At 40.3% G+C, this 20205-nt stretch overlaps 1 protein-coding gene across 1 annotated transcript in view; it reads right to left on the minus strand.

Moving 5' to 3' along the window:
* Positions 1-440: 440 nt before the first annotated feature.
* DNAJC3 (DnaJ heat shock protein family (Hsp40) member C3) overlaps positions 441-20205 on the minus strand; it is a 32684-nt gene continuing 12919 nt past the window's right edge. Inside the window, exons 5-12 of the mRNA XM_065678049.1 lie at positions 13412-13564; positions 11907-12088; positions 9582-9701; positions 7653-7758; positions 7431-7551; positions 2278-2410; positions 1323-1471; positions 441-682 (exon numbers count right to left, since the gene is read on the minus strand). Coding sequence (XP_065534121.1) covers positions 525-682; positions 1323-1471; positions 2278-2410; positions 7431-7551; positions 7653-7758; positions 9582-9701; positions 11907-12088; positions 13412-13564 — 1122 coding nt within the window. The 3' untranslated portion in view covers positions 441-524. The remainder of the gene's footprint in view (positions 683-1322; positions 1472-2277; positions 2411-7430; positions 7552-7652; positions 7759-9581; positions 9702-11906; positions 12089-13411; positions 13565-20205) is intronic.

Raw genomic sequence — 20205 nt, forward strand, 5'->3', positions numbered from 1 at the left:
CTGCTGACAGTAATACAGGAGTAGGTGGTCCCCAGGGGTTCCCTTTAAGAATACTGAGAGATGGATTGTTCTGCCCAGCACAACTAACGGTTTGTTAAAGTAGAGACTATTGTAACTACCTTTTCCTTGTTTATTAGGCCCCAATCCCAAAAAATATTTACATGCATTTTTACTTTTAAGCATATACTTGAGTCCTAAATTTATGTTTAAGTGTTGTCCTAAGTAGCCTCTTACTGGTTTTTCCATCCATAGGAATCAACATGTCCTATATATAACCACAACAAATAGACAGGCAGTAACAAACCCCCCCAGTAATAAACCGAACTGGTACGAGCTTGGCAAGTTCATCACAAAGCAAAGCTTCTGAATCCTAAAGGAAAGAAGGAACTTTCTTCCAGTGCAGTAAGACTCTGGGTTAAGGACAACATCAGAAATTAAGATTTTGGGGTCTTGAACTGAGAGACTTTTTATTTTTCAATGAATTAAGTATAAAACAGCAGCAGCCACTGGAAACAGTCTTGGCTCTAACTGAAGTGAAATTTGAATGTAAACGGTCCTCCTCCCGATCCAAAGGGGTTGAATCCTTGCCATGTGTTCCAGTTCCTGTGGAAGGGGTTTCCCCCACCCTGCTGACTCTCCGCATCCAGTGGGTCCTCTCCTGCATCAAACTTCCGCCGCATTTCTAGAGGAAACAAAGCCAAGGTGGAATCACAACACAGTAGTCAGGGCAAGAACACCAACCATCTCTGATGGCTGATAACAGATACAGACACAGGCATCCCCCTTGCCCCAGCCAGGGAGCTGCAATTAACGCTTGTATTGGCAGCACCTGTAGAACTTAATTACTCTGAGTTTTTCCAAGCTGTCCAGGACACTGGCAGAGAAGAGATTAACTCCATGAACACACTGCATGAAAAACTTCAAACAAGTCATTTGGTTTAAAGCAAGGCGAGACAATACCTGGCTGTCCCATAGGGCAGGTATGAATTTCAACAGGAACAGGACAGCTGCACTACCCCATCTTTAAGGGTCCCTTCCAACCCAAACCATTGTATTAGTCTATGAACTCCAGAGCTAATCAATCCTGGAAATCTCTGCAAAATGATACCCTAAAGAGACTTTATAGTCACTGAAACACAGTAATTCATTCCAGGTTTACATCGGACTTCATGCAACAGATGGGATGCAAGTATTACTGCACTGTCTTCTTAAGATGAGTAAGAGGGGAAAAGGGGAAGCTGCAATGCTTCTGGCTTACACTTGCTGAATTTCATATTACTGTAAAAATGTAATTAAAAAAAAGTCATAAGAACAATCATTACCTGGGTCAGTGAGGACTTCTTTAGCAGCTGCTATATCAATGAATTTTTTCTCTGCTTTCTTCTTTTCTTCCTCACTCTGGAAATTATCAGGGTGCCACTGGGATGCCAGCTTTCTGTAAGCTTTTATGATTTCCTGCTTTCGAGCATTTCTGGATGGAGAAAATCATAACTTGAAATTGTCTAGCTGTTCATGTGCACATTAGTGAATCTACAGGTTTATTTTAAACACTGAGACAGTAACTAAGGGCATCAGGAAAAGGATGAGGTGCTAGTCAACCTTCTGGAGTGGCACTGAAGATTCTTTACACAAAAAACAGAAGGCTGCAACTCTAAACAAAGATTACTCACTCTTTCCTTCACCACCCATTTACTTTCCTCGGAGAGATGCTACTGCCAGCTACCCTGCAGAATACAGTTCCCAGTCTGGAGAACTTACAATCGGTAACAAAAAATACAGGGTAGAGATCAAATTAGTTCACAACTGGAAAGATGAGCAATACTAGTTCGGAACTAGACTTCAGTTCTCGTTAGGAAGAGAAGTCATTGGTTTCTCGAGGTTAATGGCAGAAGCATTCTAGACACCTTTCAGCTGCTCCTCTCAAACTCTTCCCATCTGTCACACTACGTGCCAAAGTTTCATTTTTTGTTGCTTTCAGCAATTCTCTCCAGTCTTCATTTCATCCCCAGTTCATTCACCTGACCGTTCATCTACACTAAGAATTTCTTGCCAAGGGATCCATTTCCTTTCTTCCCAATGTTGGTTTTTTTATTCTATCCAAAAGGAGCTACAAACAAATGCTACTTAAAAGCTGAACACTGCTGAACTGCTACAGGAGCAAAATTAACGTAGTAACACAGAGGAACACTCAGCAGAACAAATTCAAAATGAGCGGCCCTAGATATACTGGTTTAATAACCACCTTTCATATTCGCATCTCAGATATTTATATCTCACCTTTTTACTCCTAAGATTTTATAGTAATCCCTCTTTTGTGACTGCTTCAGCATCTTCTGGGCACGTTCCAGCCCCTCCCGAATCTGCTGGTCGTTTTCACTATTGGCTTGAGCAGTCTCATAGTCTTTAATAGCTTTAGTAAAAAAAGTAAATAAAGGAAAGATTACACAACTCTTTTATACATTTCAATTTAAAGAACTCACCCACTCACCAAAACTGAGGGTGTGCTATTTCCATACGGAAACAGCAGAGCTTTTATTTCAACTTTCCATGTTTTGGGGTGGGGGTTTTCCACAAATTAGAAAACCTTTGAGTAGACGAGATGAATTTTTCACATATAATTAGGCATTTTTCTTTCTCTGGGTTCACCACACTTTTTAGAAAGGAAGAAGTGAGGTTACTAGTAGTGGGTCAGAACACTCTCTAGAAGCTACAACAGTCACATGGATGAACGTAACGAGCACCTAGGACAGGGATGAAAAAGAAGTCAAGAAGGAAATTTCAGGAGCTGGTATCTGAAGAGCCCACTGCCCAGTGTTAGTCCCACACTGCTGCTCAACTGAAGATGCATGACAAATAATATTAAACTAGTAGTCCTTCTTCTCCCTGTTCACCTCAATCAAGAGGATACAAAGCCTCTTCCTCTCTAATGGCAATAAAGATGGATTTCAGATTACGAGGAGGTTCATACTGTTAGTGCAAGACAAATATTTGCCTTTTACACCTCCACATAACATGTTTTAAGGTTGGGGTTTTCCCCAAAGGCATGCTCTCACTTATTTCAAGAAGCGGCATTTCTCAGGAATGAAAGCAAGAGGTACTGTAATGTATTCACAAATTTTTAAGACATTTCAGGTCAACACTTTAAGTAAACTATATTACTATTCAAAGTGGTAACTGAATGCTTAAGACACCAAGTTTACAAATTCTTTGATATCAAGACTTATAAAGGGAAGCAACTGGTTTTAAGTCTTTAATGAAACTGCTCTTCTTTCACTGTTCTAATCTTCAAAGTCTCATTTGCAGATCCAAGTTTCCTAGGTTTCTCCAGTTAGACAAAGTACTTGCAACAGATTATTTCCAAGCAGATGCTATTTCTCAGCAGGTGTTACATTTGTTTTTCACTGTTTCTGAGCAAGACAGCAGGAAGTGCTAATGAATTCGTATTACCCAGACATCTGATACCACCGCAATCTTGCTTTGGTTACTGAAAAAACACACCACAAAACCACAACACAATAATCCAAAAAGTATTTCTAGTGCCCCAATAGCTTCATGTGCTATTAACAAACAAAACAATTTCTATTCATTTTCACATCACTGGACACTGTCATTTATTGCTTCAAAAAAGCATTTTGGCTTCTGCTGGTATTTGTAATCATTTGTCCAGTCATTAAAAAGACCCCAACAAACAGGAGTGTACACTAATGCGTGTGCCCAACATATGCTGTCAAAACTGATAAAAAGAATGAAAATGTAGGGATTTCATCATGCTGCTTTACCACTCCAATGATTTTAAGCACCAGAATACTTAATCTGCTTCATGTAATAATGGGAGGTCCCACCACAATGTCTGCCAAATGCAGATCACACTGCTCAACATCACTGAGCCCCACATCATCTACAGCACACACCGCTGCTGGAAACCAAGCTGCTCAGGGCCAAGGATTTGCAATGACAGTACAAGACTGACTATCTTATTTAAAGGCTGCAAACATTAAGCACACAGGAAGGCGTGGTTTTCAGTGCTGCACACTGCAGATGGAATGCACCCAGCACACCTGATGGCAAGTACATTTTGCATTCTCCCAGTTGGAAGACGCTTCAGTTTTGATGGTACTCCCCAGTGTAGGAATTTTCTTCTTTCAGAGAGTTAATGCTCTCCGCACCTGAGGGGTGAGGGCTGGAAGCAGGATAACAGCTTCCTGACCACCAGCAGTTTGCTATGAGAATTATTCCTATGAGAATATGAGAAATATTCCTATTTCATGTCAAATGAGATATTAAAATCAGATCTGCTCAGTCCCTATTTCTAAACGTACTAGTCCCTCACATACCCTACAAGAATCAATGACCCGCTGTTTCAGTGAGCATCCTTTCTTACTTTAATCCTGCCCCATGTATCCCATGACACAAAAGGAACACCCAGTTACCAGTACCAGTTTCAATACTAATACTTTAGTCAAATCTAACTCTCTTTCAATACAAGAGTTTTCACAACCTCTCAAACAGTAAGCACATCCTATCTCTAAAGACCTTATAGCTGGCTTTCGTATCTTGCCTACCACCTCTAAAACAGTGACCAAGATTCCCATTATTCCACATGCAGAGTTCATTTACTATCAAACCCCAGTAATTGCAGACAACCTATGTTCATGTCAACCATTAGAGGAATAACTGAACCAGTTACGGTCTTACTGAAATAGGGACTCTTTCCTCTACAGCAGTAGGGTAATGAGGAGGCGGAAAAGAAAAAGGTGGGGTTTTTAATTCTTTTACAAAACTCATGCTGTATACTTCAGACAGACTCCTGTACTTATGAGGTAAGCCAGAAACTGAGTCATTACACATCTGTCTCTGTAGACAAGCCCTGGATCCCATGTGATTGTAAAGTAATTAAACCCATTTGATGGGAATCAGAACTCAGCAATACATACTGAAATGCATCTTGAAGACTTAACAATAATAGCCTTCAAAGTTCTGAATTACAAGTAATTCAAATTTTTCTGGCTTTAAAACAGGAAAATGGGTGCCTCTAGCTTGAAGTTTTCTTGAGAGGAGAATGAGAATCAGTTTCCCCTTTAAATATAAGGCTACAATTTTAATTGTTCTACTGTCTCTACAACAGAGAGAAATCAGCCATCATTTTTACAGCAGTTAAGAATAAATGGAGGCACCTTTAGGCAGACTAACATTAATGGGCTATAATAGTGTTTATGGAGGCTCTGCTGGAAGACAGAGTGTAACTACAATCATCTCACTACTGTCAAGGGCAGGAGAAAGGCAGATGATATGCTAAACCACAGGGATTTGGATGAGCACAGTTCCACTCTAGTAGGGTTGTCCACTTAGAACCAGGCCAGGCCAAGCCAGCAGGCTCCATCCGGCCAAGGAAATAAGCTCTCCCAAATCCTAGGTCTATCCCCTCCATGTTTCCTTACATCCCATAATAGGTAGGCATTTGCTCAATTGTAAGACCAAGCTGCATTTGTGTAGGACCTCATTACAAAGCTTTTTTCCCCCCTTCCAGTTTGCAAGAGTTGCCAGATTCTCTCACCCTAGAGGAACAAGAAACAGAGGAGGATTTAACTGAAGATAATGTTAGAAAGATCCAAATTGAGATTCATCAATTTCAAGAAAACAAACAGACCAATTCTGTCCATTAGTAAGAAGCAAAAGGTACATCAAAGAGGACTCACAGCAGGGCCTGTTTGGCCTGCCTGTCTCCACCCTCCTTTAAGCTGAAGATTCATACATCTTGAAGAAAGAAGACAACCTTACATTTCCTTTGGGTTCTCCTTCTGCTGATACTCCTTCCTTTTACACCAAAAACCTCTGCACAAGCCTATCTTGTAGATTTGTATTCTGTACCTTAAACTCTTTTTAGGGAAGTGCTTGGGTTTTGAGGTTGTTTTTTTTTATTCATTTGTACATGTACTTTTCCCAGCACTCACTGAATATACTTCCACTGTTCTGAAGTACAGAAAAAGATGGGGAAATGCCTAAAGGGGACCTCATCACTGTGAAATCTTCCCAAGTCTTACTTCCAGGCTGACACTGCAGTTCTAATCAACACAGGGAAAGCCATTAGCCTAAGAAAAACAGAAGGATTTTTCCTCATACTTTGGGTTTGTTGGGGGTTTTTAAGCAACCCCCCTTTGTACAACGGCCATCAGTTCTCTGAATTATGCTTTCACCCTTTTTCTTATAAGGGGGGAAAAGGCTTGCCAGTCTCAGCAAAGGGGGACTAGGTCACTTCAGAGGTACAAAGTCTACAGGCCTGATGAAAAGGACTGTCTGAAACCACACCAGTCCTCTTTATACTGGGTTTTGATTTGAGCAAGGAGGCCCAATATGAGAACAAAATGGGTATCTCCTATTTGAAGCAAGCTTTGGGAGGTGAGCAGTATCATCTTCTCCTTAATTTCTCAAAAAGGCAAAAAAAATAAAAATCTGTGTGCTATAAATGAGAACAGCTGCCTCATGAATGTTTAAATCAGAAAGATGGGGTTTTTTTCAGTTGTAAAGCAAAAGATCCAGCACCAGAATACAGAACAGGAAAATTGCTCTGCAAGTACTAAAAATCATGGAACTAGTTTTCTGTAGATTTAAAGCCTCCACGTCTTCTCCTTCATCACATTTGACTGAAACAGCCCAATGCTTCAGGAGCTGCTGCATGACTGAGCTCAGGGGCTGAACAGCCAGACTGTCCAAATTTCCTTCTTAAGCCTTGTTTCTTGTGGAAATGAGATTCACTAAATGAGATTTTGAAGATTTTTTTTTAATAGCACATTAGCACTCAAAGAAGCCAGGTAACAACATAATGGTGTACTCAAGGCACTTACTACTCAGTCCCTACTTCCTGAGGCTGCAGATGGGAAGACGTAACAATATGCATTTTACGGAAACCCTGCATGGAAAATTCAGCCTAAGGAGTGGCATCAGTTTACTGCTCTTAACAGCACTAGAGACCCATAGAGGTGAAGCAATGGCTATCATCTTCCTCTGCCCTCAATACACGCTGGGGGGCGGAACGGTGTTGTTTCATGCTGCCACACAAAGACATTAAAATAGAGTTCCTAAAACGGATTTGTATCACCCTAACTATAATTACCTTTTATTTCTAAACAGTTGTCTGACGCTGCTGATTACATAAAATGTGTTTAAGCAAGCTGAGTAAGCTGCAGTCTCATAAAACATCCTGAACATAGCACACCGTTGTAAAGACAACTGCGCTGTAGATGGAACAAGTACATTCCACTTATACTCATCAAGACAAAATTACCAGCAGGTATTTTTGTGAAATCTGCAACTACCAGTGCTGATTAGGGATAACAACATAGTATAGAATCAAAGCGCATGTTAAAAACAGTCGAAACGCTGACTGCATTTTAAATGCACTCAAAAAAGTATGTGCAAACTGCATACAACACCTTCTTCATAAAGGTCTTCCAGCAAATAAGCTTCTGCTCTGTCTTTCAGGGCATTCACATTGGTTGACTCCAGTTGCAGAACTTCTGTACAAACTTTTATGGCTTCTGTAGCCTGCTGGTTCTAGGGAGGAGAAAGTACAACAGAAGTCATGTAGTACTGTGGCTTGTTTTTTTTGTGGTGGTGTTTGCTTTAAAGAAGTTTACAGATATAACCAGTATTACCTTTGACAAGCAGTGGCAGATCCTTTCTTTGGCACGAGTAGCATAAATTGGGACATCTGGCTCAGTTTTCATTACAGACTCATACTTATTGATAGCATCTTGATACCTGTTTAAATCACAACAAGCATAATATCATGATATGCAGTAACAATTTCATCGTGTGATGTATTTACAAGTTTCAAAATTCACAGACTTTTACATCCTTATAGCAATGTACCTTAACTTTAGTAGTTTTAAAGGTGTGGTGTGAGACAACAGTATGAAGAAACCTTTCAGCCACTTCAATTACATCCCCATTCCCTTTTCTGTGCTATGAGACAGAAGAGCAGGGATTATGCCTGGCAGAGTTTTGCAGAAGGTAAAAACTACCATCCCTCACTCTGCACAGACAACAGCCTCTAGATTTGCCTCCTGTCCAACATACCACTCTGCACTTGGAGAAAAGCATTTCCCTCTGATACACAAGATGGACTAAAAGTAGAGTCTTGCTGTGAGCACTGTATTATTTGCATTTCTTGGTACAAAAAGACAAGTCCTTTATGGCAGCTTGAATCAGATGGTTGTTTTCTCCCTTCTTCCTTCTCAGAAGTCACACAGTAAAAAGTATTTTTGCTGTGAAGGTTTCAAAAATGCTAAAGTTCCACGGTTTGAGTGAGAAACTGGGTAGAACATTCACCTAAAAATGCATGTGACTGAACTCATGGATTGCTACAACCTAGGAGAAATTCAAGCTCTCAGAACACTCCCTGAAAATGTGCTGATATTTGATTAAATAGAAGACTGAAGTGAAAAGAATCCAAACAGATTGCTAACTTAATAAAATTGTCTTCAGTAGTGCTGATTCACATTCCTGATGTACTTCATTTTGAAAAGCCACCCTGATAATGTTTAGTCACTTATTAGGGGTCCTTAGATTACAGTTGGATGTCGTGTGCTTGGTAACACACAAAACTGAAATAAAGTAAGAAACAGAAGAATACAGGGGCATTGTCTGTCATTTAATAGGGTGCATTAAAGAAGCCTATTAGTCAGATTCATTTTTGCTGTCAAGGGACTGCAGAATTACTACGTGGGCTTAATCTAAAAATGTGGGCTTTTAATCACAGAATAGTCGAAATTGGAAGGGACTTCTGGAGGTCATCTGGTCCAACCCCCATGCTGAAACAGGGCCACCTAAAGCAGGCTGCCATATCCAGACCCGATATCCATATCCAAGACCATATCCAGGACCATACCCAAATGCATTTTGAGTATCTCCAAAGCAGGGAGACTCCACAGCCCCTCTTGCTAACCTGCACCAGTGAAAACAAGGGGGTACTGGGAAGCATTTTCTTATGTTCAATTGGAATTTCCTGTTTCCCCTTGCACCCGTTGCCCTGGTCCTGTCACTGGGCACCACTGAAAGGTTGCTGCACCCTCTTTGCATCCTCCTTTCAGGTGTTTATATACATTGATGAGACCACCATGTAGAAGAGAAGGCCCAAGGGAAACAAAGGTATTTCAGCCTTTCCTCACTGACACAGAGATGCTCCAGTCCCTCCATCATCTTAGTGGCACTTTGCTGGACTTCCTCTCTCTGTAGTTTCATCTCTCTTGTACTGGAAAGCACAGCACTCAGGTGTGGCCTCATCAGTGCTAAGAAACAACATATGAAAGCTGACAGGTATCATCCCTATCTCAGTCTTACTACCTTCTCTACAAAGAAGCTAACCATGCGAAGAGAAGACAGTGGCATCAGAAGGAATGAGAATAGAACTGTCCCTATGCGAGTCAATATTTATCTTGATAGTAATTTGAGTACTGTGCTCAGTTATCCACTTTAACTGTCAGATGCAAAAAGCATCACTTAACTCCTCAATCAATAGTAAGTTGGCACCTCAGCAGTGGCTGGTTTTCCTCTTCGTTTTTAATATAGCAGTGAACACTTACCTGCCTTCTCGGATGAATTCCTCTGCTGACTCAATCTGCTTATTGAGTTTCTTTACTTGTTTATACAGAGAGAAGCACTGCTTGTGATCTTGGTCCAGTTTCAGACACTCCCGGACTTCACTGTTTCCAAGGAGGTAGGAATGGAAAATAAAAACAAAAACCCAAAGAGAAGACATCACCACACATTAGGAAATTTCATCTAGAGATGCAATGTAACTTCTATAAGCTGTCCAGACCAACAGTTGATGACTTTTACACAATCTCTCCCTTCATTAAAAATTAAAGGGAAACAAAAAAGACTTCCAGAACATACAGGAATATTTGTCTGGTTTGGAGGTTAATTATTTTGTACTGCCAAACAGGCAGAGACTGACGAGTGTTACATTAATAACTGACTAAACAGCAGAAGAAAAACATACCCTGGGAATGAAATTATATTCATCAGGTATCAGATGCAATTGGTTGTGATTTTCTTGTATATTTAACTCGGCTGTATTACAATACCCATGTAGAAGTATATTTTATACTGCCTGAAACAGATGAAGTTCAGCTAAGACCCATTCTTTTAATGAAATCTCAGCCAAACCTGAACCTGACTTTTCACTGCAAAGACTGTTTAATCAGACTCTGATTAGGGCAGATACCTCTTAAAATAGGCCAAAGTCTTAAAACCCTCCAGAATACAATCATATGAAAGAATAAAGTTTTGTACCATATAGAGTCATCATAGCACAATCAAGGTGTTATTTTTAGAAGGAGATCACAATCTCATTTTGTTCCTAAGCACATGCAAAACCACCTATTATTTGAAAATCATTAAGCCTGTAAGGGTAAATGGAAGAACTAAGGGAAGGACACAATTCATTAGCAAGCAAGTCCAAGAGCTATACAACTCTCATACTATATCTTATGATGCAAGAAATAGAAAAGTGTCAGAGAAGAATCAAGAGGAGAGGCTTATTCCTTTATACTGATACTATTCTATTCTTCAGCAGCTCTCTCAATTGTACTCATAAAAACTTTTTGATTAAGTTATTAACAGAGTGTGCTCATGTGTGGATTTCAGGGGGTGGGTGGGAGAAGAAATCTTACTAAACAGATTCTGTGGTAGAAACCATATTGGAAGGAGTCTAGAGATGAAGGTGGAGCATTTGAGGTAATGAGCTGCACAGAAACTACTCATGCAAAAAGGATTATTTGTCCGGCTAGGCACAGAGTATGAAGTTAAGAGTCCAGATTAGGCAAGGGCAGTAATCTGCAGGACTGACTAGGAATGTATGGGAATAACACCTTAAACGCAAGTGAAAATGAATAAAAGGGTAGGGTGTTGTCAAAAAATACTCCAATACTGGACGTTGCCTGTAAGAATGAAAGATTATCATAGAATCATAGAATAGTTAGGGTTGGAAAGGACCTCAAGATCATCTAGTTCCAACCCTCCTGCCACAGGCAGAGACACCTCAGACTAAACCACGCCACCCAAGGCTTCATCCAACCTGGCCTTGAACACTGCCAGGGATGGAGCACACACAACCCCCCTGGGCAACCGATTCCAGTGCCTCACCACCCTAACAGGAAAGAATTTCCTCCTTATATCCAATCTAAACTTCCCCTGTTTAAGTTTTAACCCGTTACCCCTTGTCCTGTCACTACAGTCCCTAATGAAGAGTCCCTCCCCAGCATCCCTATAGGCCCCCTTCAGGTACTGGAAGGCTGCTATGAGGTCTCCACGCAGCCTTCTCTTCTCCAGGCTGAACAGCCCCAACTTCCTCAGCCTGTCTTCATACGGGAGGTGCTCCAGTCCCCTGATCATCCTCAGGGGATGAAGTTTGACAGCTCTGGATCCCCAGCTTCTTGCACTTGGATGTTTTTGGACTTTTTATTTATAAGCTTGTGATCTTTTGTTTCCACTCTTCAAAATAAAAACCTAGCCTAGCCCTAAGACCTAATATGTACGTTTTTTGTTTGCCCTGTAAACTTCAGTTGGATGAAGTTTGAAGGCTAAAGAAAAAAAAGGCTCCACCAATGCAAGTTCAGAGAAAAGATATAAAGTAGTAAAGTAAGCAACTCTGACAGACTTGCATAATGGCTTCCACTTAGGTAAGCAAGATGCTAGGAACCACTGATGGCTGGTCTGCCAAGAATAAACATGGTGTCTTCAACTGCCAATTCTTAGCTTCTGGAAAAGAGCTTCCTTTATCAGATCTAAGCCAGAGGTGCTACTCCATCCAAAACCCAGACAACATAGATATTTCACGGTTTATCATGACCTATATCATCACATTGTGTTTCAGTTATAATGGTTACAGCAAACAAGAAAATTACCTGAGTGACAACTCATGGTCCCCCAACTGATAATATATTCTGCTGATTTTATAGAAGGCTTCAGTGTTATCATTCTTTAATTTGGCAGCAGCTTTCAAGTCACTAATGGCTTTGCTTGGTTCTCCTTCCTTTATATAACACTCAGCTCGAAGTTCCCGTAGCTCTGCATCCCAAACACAAACCTTGAGAAATCAAAATTAAAGCTTGTTTTTGGTCTAACACTTCACTTCTTTTCCTCCCCAGCAAAAGAAAAACCCCATTTAATTTCACATTGCCACCTGCAATAGCATAAGGTTCAAGCTGCATGCAGAGCACATGAAATTAGCATCTCTGCTTCCTGGTGGATGCTGTGATGCACCTGCCCACATAGAAAACAAAGGCCTGAAAAATTTGTAAGTGATTCAGTGAGCTCATGCAGAGAGACGAATTAAATCTGTTGGCACTGCTTAAACCAGGACAGTCTGTTGAGCCTCCAGTGAAGGATATCAGAATCATAACTTATTACATCTTCCCAAAAGACTCAGCGTAATGAACAGCAAGGACCAAGCTGTCAGATGTCCTCTAAAAAGAAACCTGAGGGTAAGATTCAGCCACACAAGATTTGATCTTAGTATCCATATTTTAAAGATATATATATACAGAAGTAATAATGTCACAATATAGCAAGAATAACTACTTAAAAGGAACTGCTGATCATAATTTGTTCTAGTGAGAATTTATTCTGGGTCTTATCATTTGTTTGTAAGCCATCCTTTTAGAGAACAAGGCTTTTATGCTTTTCCACATTCCCTCCCCATAAACTCCCACCCTTTGGCAGTTTCTTCAGCAAAAGCCAGAATGTTGTTAATTCCAAATCTGTGTTAATTTGCGTGTGAAGAGTTGAAGCAGTTAACAGTCTTCTAATATATATTTAATATAATATATATATATTTCTATATGACACACAAAATGCCCACGATGAGTTATTTACACTTATATGATCAGCCTACCTATACTGATTAAGATTTGATACACATATCTAAGGAACAAGCTGTAAACCAGAGAGCTGTTTACATTTCTAACTTTGTGGTTTTAATCTTTTGTTACTTCATTTACTCAAGACAAAACCTGCCTGCATATAGGCAGTGAAAAATCTAGATGACAAACCTACACCTTCTGTATTTGGCAAAACTTCATTGGTTTGAGAACAATTTATTCCCCAGCTTCCCCAAGAACACCAAACTGTGAAATAATAGGAAAGTATGATCAAGGAAGTTACCTGCAACATAAGACTGGCTGAAGCTCTCTCTTTAACCCAAACTAAAAACTATTATTTTGACTTTTTGCAGGTAGTGCTCAGCATTCTCTACTCTCCAACTTCATTACGGACTCACAGTGCTCAGCAAAACTGGGCCAGTTACACCAAGTGTTTTCATATCAGTGAAAAAGTTATTAAACAAAAATACACAGATGTCAGACAGGAGCTCATACTTCCCCTTCACAGTACCATTATACTTCACACTTACTGCCAAGATTTCATCAAGAAGAGAAATAGCGGCTTCATAATCCTCTTGCTGGTAGGCAGATAATGCTTGTGAATGCAGGCGCTGTAGCTCATCAGATTTTGTCAGCTGAGTCTGGGCTTCTTTTTCCTCATTATTGCTAGGATTGGATTTGAGCTGCAAGCATTAAGAAGGAGAGAAACTGAAATGCTTGTTCAAGGATCTCTTTTTGTCCCATAAATAATCATATCATGGAGAACTGACTAAAGCTGCCAATAAAGCCGTATCAGTTTTAAAATTCCACTGGAAAGGTTTCCAACTCCCAACTTCAGAAAAAAGACAGGCATTTTTAGCTTCAATACAAGTTGCAGGAAGTGAGACAAATACAATTCCTCCTGCCACGGTGCCTGACAGCTTACCATTGGGCAGATCATACATAAGTTAGTCCCCCCACCCACCACAGGAAGTCTCATGGATCTCTCAATTGTAGTCTAGTTAATTCGTCTCTCTACAGTTACCATACACCTCATTCCTCAGCATCAGCAGAAATATCCACATAATATAATCACATATCTGACACTAAGCACAATATTTATTCATAAATTCATGACAGAAACAAGTGTAGCATGTCACAGACAGCATTACTGTAAAGCTGTTTCTTCCATTTCCCCCCATAAAAAGTGGCTACAGCGGCAAGTTAAGATGCCACACACGGGGGAAAGGCTCAACACTGGGATCAGCTGGGAATCTATGCCTTTTGCTTCATATGTAGTTGTAAACAAGCCTGAAGTTTTCTTCTACAAAGATTCCCATTTCTCAAGCCCCCCTCTCTGAGCAAGTAGGTGTTATATTGCATTTGCCTTCATTTGTTTAGGGAGCTTTGTATTTTCAGAGAAAATTTTAAAAATCCCAAAACCTCACAGGCACCTCTGCTACCATCCAGGAAGACCCAGGGCCACAAGGATGACTGGGGTCTGAAGCATCAATCTTACAAGGAGAGACTGCACACGCTGGGCCTGGTTAGTCTACAGAAGACTGAGGTGGGATCTCATTAATGCATAGAAGTACCTCAAAGGTGGATGGCAGGAAGATAGTGTCAGACTCTTCAGTGGTGCCTGACGACAGGACAAGGAGCAGTGGCCACAAACTAATACGTGAGAAGCTTCAACTCAACATGAGGAAGAACTTCTTTATACTGAGGGTGGCAGAACACTGAAACAGGCTACCCAGGAGGGCTGTGGAGTCTCCCCCTCCGGAGACATTCAAAAACCCACCTGGATGTGTTCCTGTGTGACCTGCTCTAGGTGGCCCTGCCTTGGCAGGTGGGTTCGTCCATATGATCATAGAATCATAGAATATGATCTCCAGGGGTTCCTTCCAACCCTAATGACTGTGATTCCGTAAAGACAGATATGGGCCAGGAAGAATCTGTCATTCCCTTGTGAAGCCAGGAATTCATCTGTAAGATTAGCCTAGAAAAGGCACCGGCTCCACACTTGTTGCCAATCAGAATGACTTCCAAAGTTTTAAAAGGGACAGACCACCAGGACTTGAATTTTTACTATTATTTCGTTTGCTCTAAAAAATTTTGCACTACTTTTATTTTACTTTTTAAACAAAAAATGTTAACTAAAGTTACTGGGTGCTCAAAGTCATCCCATACTTTTTCTTTTCTCCTTTATCTCGAAGTGGCCTCTTCCCTTTTTCTCATCAGTAAGTTCTTCAAACACCCAGATTTTGTGCTTCAATGTAATGCAATTCTCAATGTAATCCACATGTAATGTAATTCAAAATCAGCCTTCAGAACACCTTAACAAAATTCCCCTTGGTTCTAACACTGAAGGATATGAAAGCAAAAAGCCTAAAACACCACATCAAAAGCATGCACAAGTCCCACCTATACCTTAGATTCATTTTAGGTCTTTTTGAACCTTACGCAGTTGTTTTATTTTACTCTGGCAAAAATCAAGTTGTACTTAGACCTGAAAATTCTCCTTTATCCCCTCCACCATCTTGCAGCACAAGGAAAGGAATGTGATCAAAGAGTTTTCTCCTTTGTAGGCTAATTCCCAATATAAGTCTCACAAAGCTTTTCTTCTGGTTATAGCAGAAACTCTGCCTATGAACCCCTGATGCTGTACACACCCTGCTTCTCCCCCAGATCTGGAGCTTGTAGCAGAGGCAAACTTCTGCCCCTGTAATTTTAAAGTTCCAAGACCACAAAGCTCTCTGAAGTTCTGAACTCTTTAGTTCCAGCTGACGTGCTTAATTTCTATTTCTTAGCATTTTCCTCTCTTAAAAATAAAGAGCTTTTGCTATGGACAAGCTTTATGCTTCTGTTTAAGCTTATCTCACAGTAACACTGCACTCAGACACACCGTATGCTTCTTGTTATTTATCTGGAGAAAAATGTCAGTGGAATATGAAAAGCAATGCCGCAACCATACAGTCAAGCCCAACAGTAATGACGACCATTTGAGTGAAACATCCTGTATCATTTTGGGTAGTACAAACCATCCAGGTAAAGAATGAAATTTCTCAAGCTATCATTCAAACTAAAGCCATCAAGTGTTTGTGTGCTACAGTATGATGAAAATATACACTCAGAAGCTCTTATTAGGTAATTAGTGCATTGCTATGATAGTTTAATCAGTAATGTTAAATAAAGCTTTTCATTCAGCTCCTAGGAAAAGGCTGAAAACGTGATGTAGTTACTTAATACTCTCATTTTGGTTTACTTTCCTCCCTCCCCCTCCTCCCCCTGTGTTTTTGTCCTGTGATCAGAGGACTGCCATCATTTCAAGTAACTGAAACGTGATTCATTACTGCTCCACAGGAAAAGCAGAAATAAGCTTGGGGGTGACAACTCAGAACAACTACTCACACTAAGCGTGCTAGAAAGGAACACAGTACTAAAGGAGCAAAGTATTATGAAACACCCTTCAGCTGAATTTAATACAGGTCTAAGGCAAACCTAACACTCTTCTACATGTTTCATTAGTGGCCTCAAGGCACAAAGTCAGAAGCTATGTTCTGCTGGACAAGCACACTGATATTGGTGAATGTATTCTCAGTACATCCTTTGCTGTCTGACGTTTACTACATTTGGATTAGAACTGTAAATTAGCTGCGGTTTAAAGTGCAGTAGAGCTAGCCATCTGTTAACAGTAGCTTTCATTTGCTACTGACACCCCCCACCCCAAACCTGCACTCAATTCCTGTACAGAAAATAAAAGACCAGCATACAGGAATGGCTTCACTATAAATGGGTGCTGCTTTGTTTTATAGCCTAGTCTCAATACAGGGAGGAAACCCATCCTAGGTTAAGCAAAACCCCACTCCCCTTCTTCCCCCCATTCCTCCCCCCCCCCCCCCCCCCATAAACAAGATTAAAGGGAACAAAATCATCCTCCTCTCTCAACTAAGTTGAGCTTTAAAGCATTCACACATGTATCTATCTTTCTCCCAGTTACTCCGAGGAAGCTAGCTTCTTCTAGAACTTTATCTCAAGGTACAAAACTTCACAACATTACCTTACTGCACCCAGGACAGTGGAAAAAAAAGGTATTAGTAGTTCATTTCATGAAACCCAGCATCTTCTTGGCATATAGAAAGTGTTTAGATCATTTCTACTCTAAGTAGGCAGCCTTGGAATGGCTGTGTTGCATTTGCAGTCAAACATCAAGTATTCAAAAGTTTTCTGATGGGAAAAGCATTTTAACAAGGTAAACAATCCATGCTGGTTTTCAATAGCCAACATCACACCACCCCCCCCCCCCCCAACCTGCCATATTTCACTGCATTTCACAACTCTATCAATATGACCTTCCTAACTATACACAGAAGTTACACCAACCACACACAAAGCTACATAAAAAAATACACCACTACTTCACAAAAATTTGTTAGTAGCAGGGCATCCAAACTTGTGACGAAACACTGAAGTGAGACCAGTGTTAAACTACATAGGGCCATTTGTGTTTTGTGTGTTGGATGATGCTCAGGTAGTCCAGGGAAGCTGTGGATGCCCCATCCCCAGCAGTGTTCAAGGCCAGGCTGGATGGGGTTTTGAGCAACCTGATCTAGCGAAAGGTGACCCTGCCCATGGCAGGGGGGTTGGAACTGGATGATCTTTAAGGTCCCTTCCAACCCAAACCACTCTGTGATTCTAAAAACAGAGCAAGTACCTCCTGCTATCAAATTTAGTATGAACTCTTTGCTTCATGACCTTTTCTCAGAAGCATAGCAAAGGGTTAAAAGACATGCCTAAACTAATTCAGCAGTTTAACAATCTGTCCTGCTTTCCATCTACATAGTACTACATCTGTCTTTGCAATGGGTCATTAACAATACAGGAAGAAGTTGGGCACTTAGCACAGGAATTCTAAGAAAGAACAGTTACAACCACCTTAAGAGGAAACACCAACAAACAAGTCCAAATCCATACTCAGAATACAGATTAAAAATACACAAACAATTCACCTGTAGCATTTGAGTATCTTAGTATATACTATAAACAGACAATATCAACTTGAAAAAAACCCTCTTAAATACTGTTGTTAAAATCAAATTATTGTTAAAAATAAATGTTACAAATGCACTGTTTCTATACCTTGCTTAGAGTGGTCCAGTGCCACTAATGTAGGCATACATCTACACATTCTAAGGCTGTTTTATTTTCTTCCTTCTTAAACGTGTAAATACACAAGCAATGAAAATTGCTTTGGCTTGTGAAAAACATTCAGGGGAACTGAAGAAACCTCTACTCTCTGTGTTATCTAAAATTAAGACATCCACATGCTCAAGAACAATGCACAAAGGAAAACTCTGCATTGGCAGAGCAATATATTAGGTAACACTACTGCAATGTTAGGCAGATGGAAAAAAAGCAAGGAAATACCTTGTAGCCTTTACCTAGAAGGCTACAGATGATCACAGTACCACAGAGGAATGTATTTGGAAGTCTAATGTTACTTCGATCTGGTTACTGGAGCTTCAAATACCCAATCCAAGATTCCCTAGTAACTTACTCAAATGAGGTTAACTTACAGCGGCATAAGATGGTCTCCTCCACCTACATCCAAAGTAATACTATTATATATAGCAACCAACCACAGAAAACTATTATCCAGTGTACTTCACAACAGCTGGGGACTTCTCTACAAGACAGTTTGCAGATGTACAGTGCTCAGTCACTTGGGTCTTGGCTGACACCTAGTGGAGCTGGAAGTAGCACCTTCAGTTTACAGTTTTTAAATGGTTATGCTTCCAAAGGAGACAGAACTGCATATTTAGGACACCTAATTTAGAGTATTTACTGCAACAAACTGCAACTGTAAGCATGATAGTTACTCTCAAAAACATGAAGATTAACTTAAAAGAAATATGATAACTTGATCCTTTCTACACTTTCCAATAGACTACGCAGAATTTCTGTTCTATTTTCATGTTGAATTCAGCAATTCAAATGCTTAGCATTTTCTCTAGCACACAAGCAGGGTCACAGACATTATAAGGCACATACAAAGGGCTTCCAGGACTTGCATTGTCACCTTTTCAGAAGGCCTTCCATCAACCAAAGCATACCAATATTCCTTTTATTTTCACTAAAAATCACATGCTTACAGATAAAAAATATTCCAGAGCTTTTGTGGATTGAAGCTACAGATATGAGCGCTGATGTGCCCACAAATCTGTCCTGTTGACCCCTATTATTCAGAAACTACTAACCAAAACAGAAGGAACTTGGTATTAAAGCATATGAACACTCAACCAAAGTTGGAGCAGAGAAATAAATACTGTTCATATGCTGTGAGCAATAACTTTCTGAAGTGCCCTAAGGACTTCTTAATCATTGATACATCCTGAAGACTCCGAACACCAGAATTAGACCCCTATGCTGACATTTGTTATAAGCTTTGTTACCCTCTAGGTCCTGGACTTCAAAACAGGTAACAGAGTTGCAAAGTAAAATGCTAAACAGCTTCTAAAGATTACCAAATTGTGATTCTGTATCACTAGATGGAAGAAGTCCTAGTCCATGTAAGGAATTTCATCAGCTTCATGCATCTGTTGACTAAAAGGAGAGGTTCCTAGAAATGTAGTGTTGCTTAACATCCCTGGCAGCATTCAAGGTCAGGTTGGATGGGGGTTTAAGCAACATGGTCTAGTGGAAGATGTCCCTGCCATGGCAGGGGGGGTTGAACTAGATGATCTTTAAGGTCCTTTCCAACCAAAACCATTCTGATTCTATCACTTTATATTGAGGCATAAGTCTGAATCACACCTTCTACCCAAACCTCATGATTAATTTCAGCCAACAGGGAAGTACAAAGTAGACCAAAAAAATATAAACACACCTCAAAACAATGCATGAAGGCTGGGGCTTGAAGAATCTCTGCACCTGAAAGGAGTGCTCCCATCCTTTCCAGTCAGGCATTGCCACTGCCTGCTCTCACACTGGCACTGCCTCACAAGACAGCCAGTACCAATATGCCGCAGGAGGCAGAAACACCCAAACAGAGAAACTGTTCTGCTCAGCAATCAGGTAACTTCAAAGAGGTTCAGGGTGCTCATGAAACTTTTCCCATGTACTATAAAACCATTCAAATAGAATTTAAGGATTTTCTTTTTCTTTTCATGTTTATACATTAAAGGATAGTGTTACTACTATATGTAAAGAATGGTTTCAATGATTCTTTCAAGTTCTACACAAAACCACTGCTGTTACAAGTTGGGAAAGGTTACTTGTCACGCCCCCCCTCCATATAGATGGGCTGATTTTTTCTTACTATTTCTCTGCCTCAAAAATTATTGCA

The sequence above is a fragment of the Lathamus discolor genome, chromosome 4 (genome assembly GCF_037157495.1).
Source record: "Lathamus discolor isolate bLatDis1 chromosome 4, bLatDis1.hap1, whole genome shotgun sequence".
In the NCBI taxonomy this organism is placed as follows: Eukaryota; Metazoa; Chordata; class Aves; order Psittaciformes; family Psittacidae; genus Lathamus; species Lathamus discolor.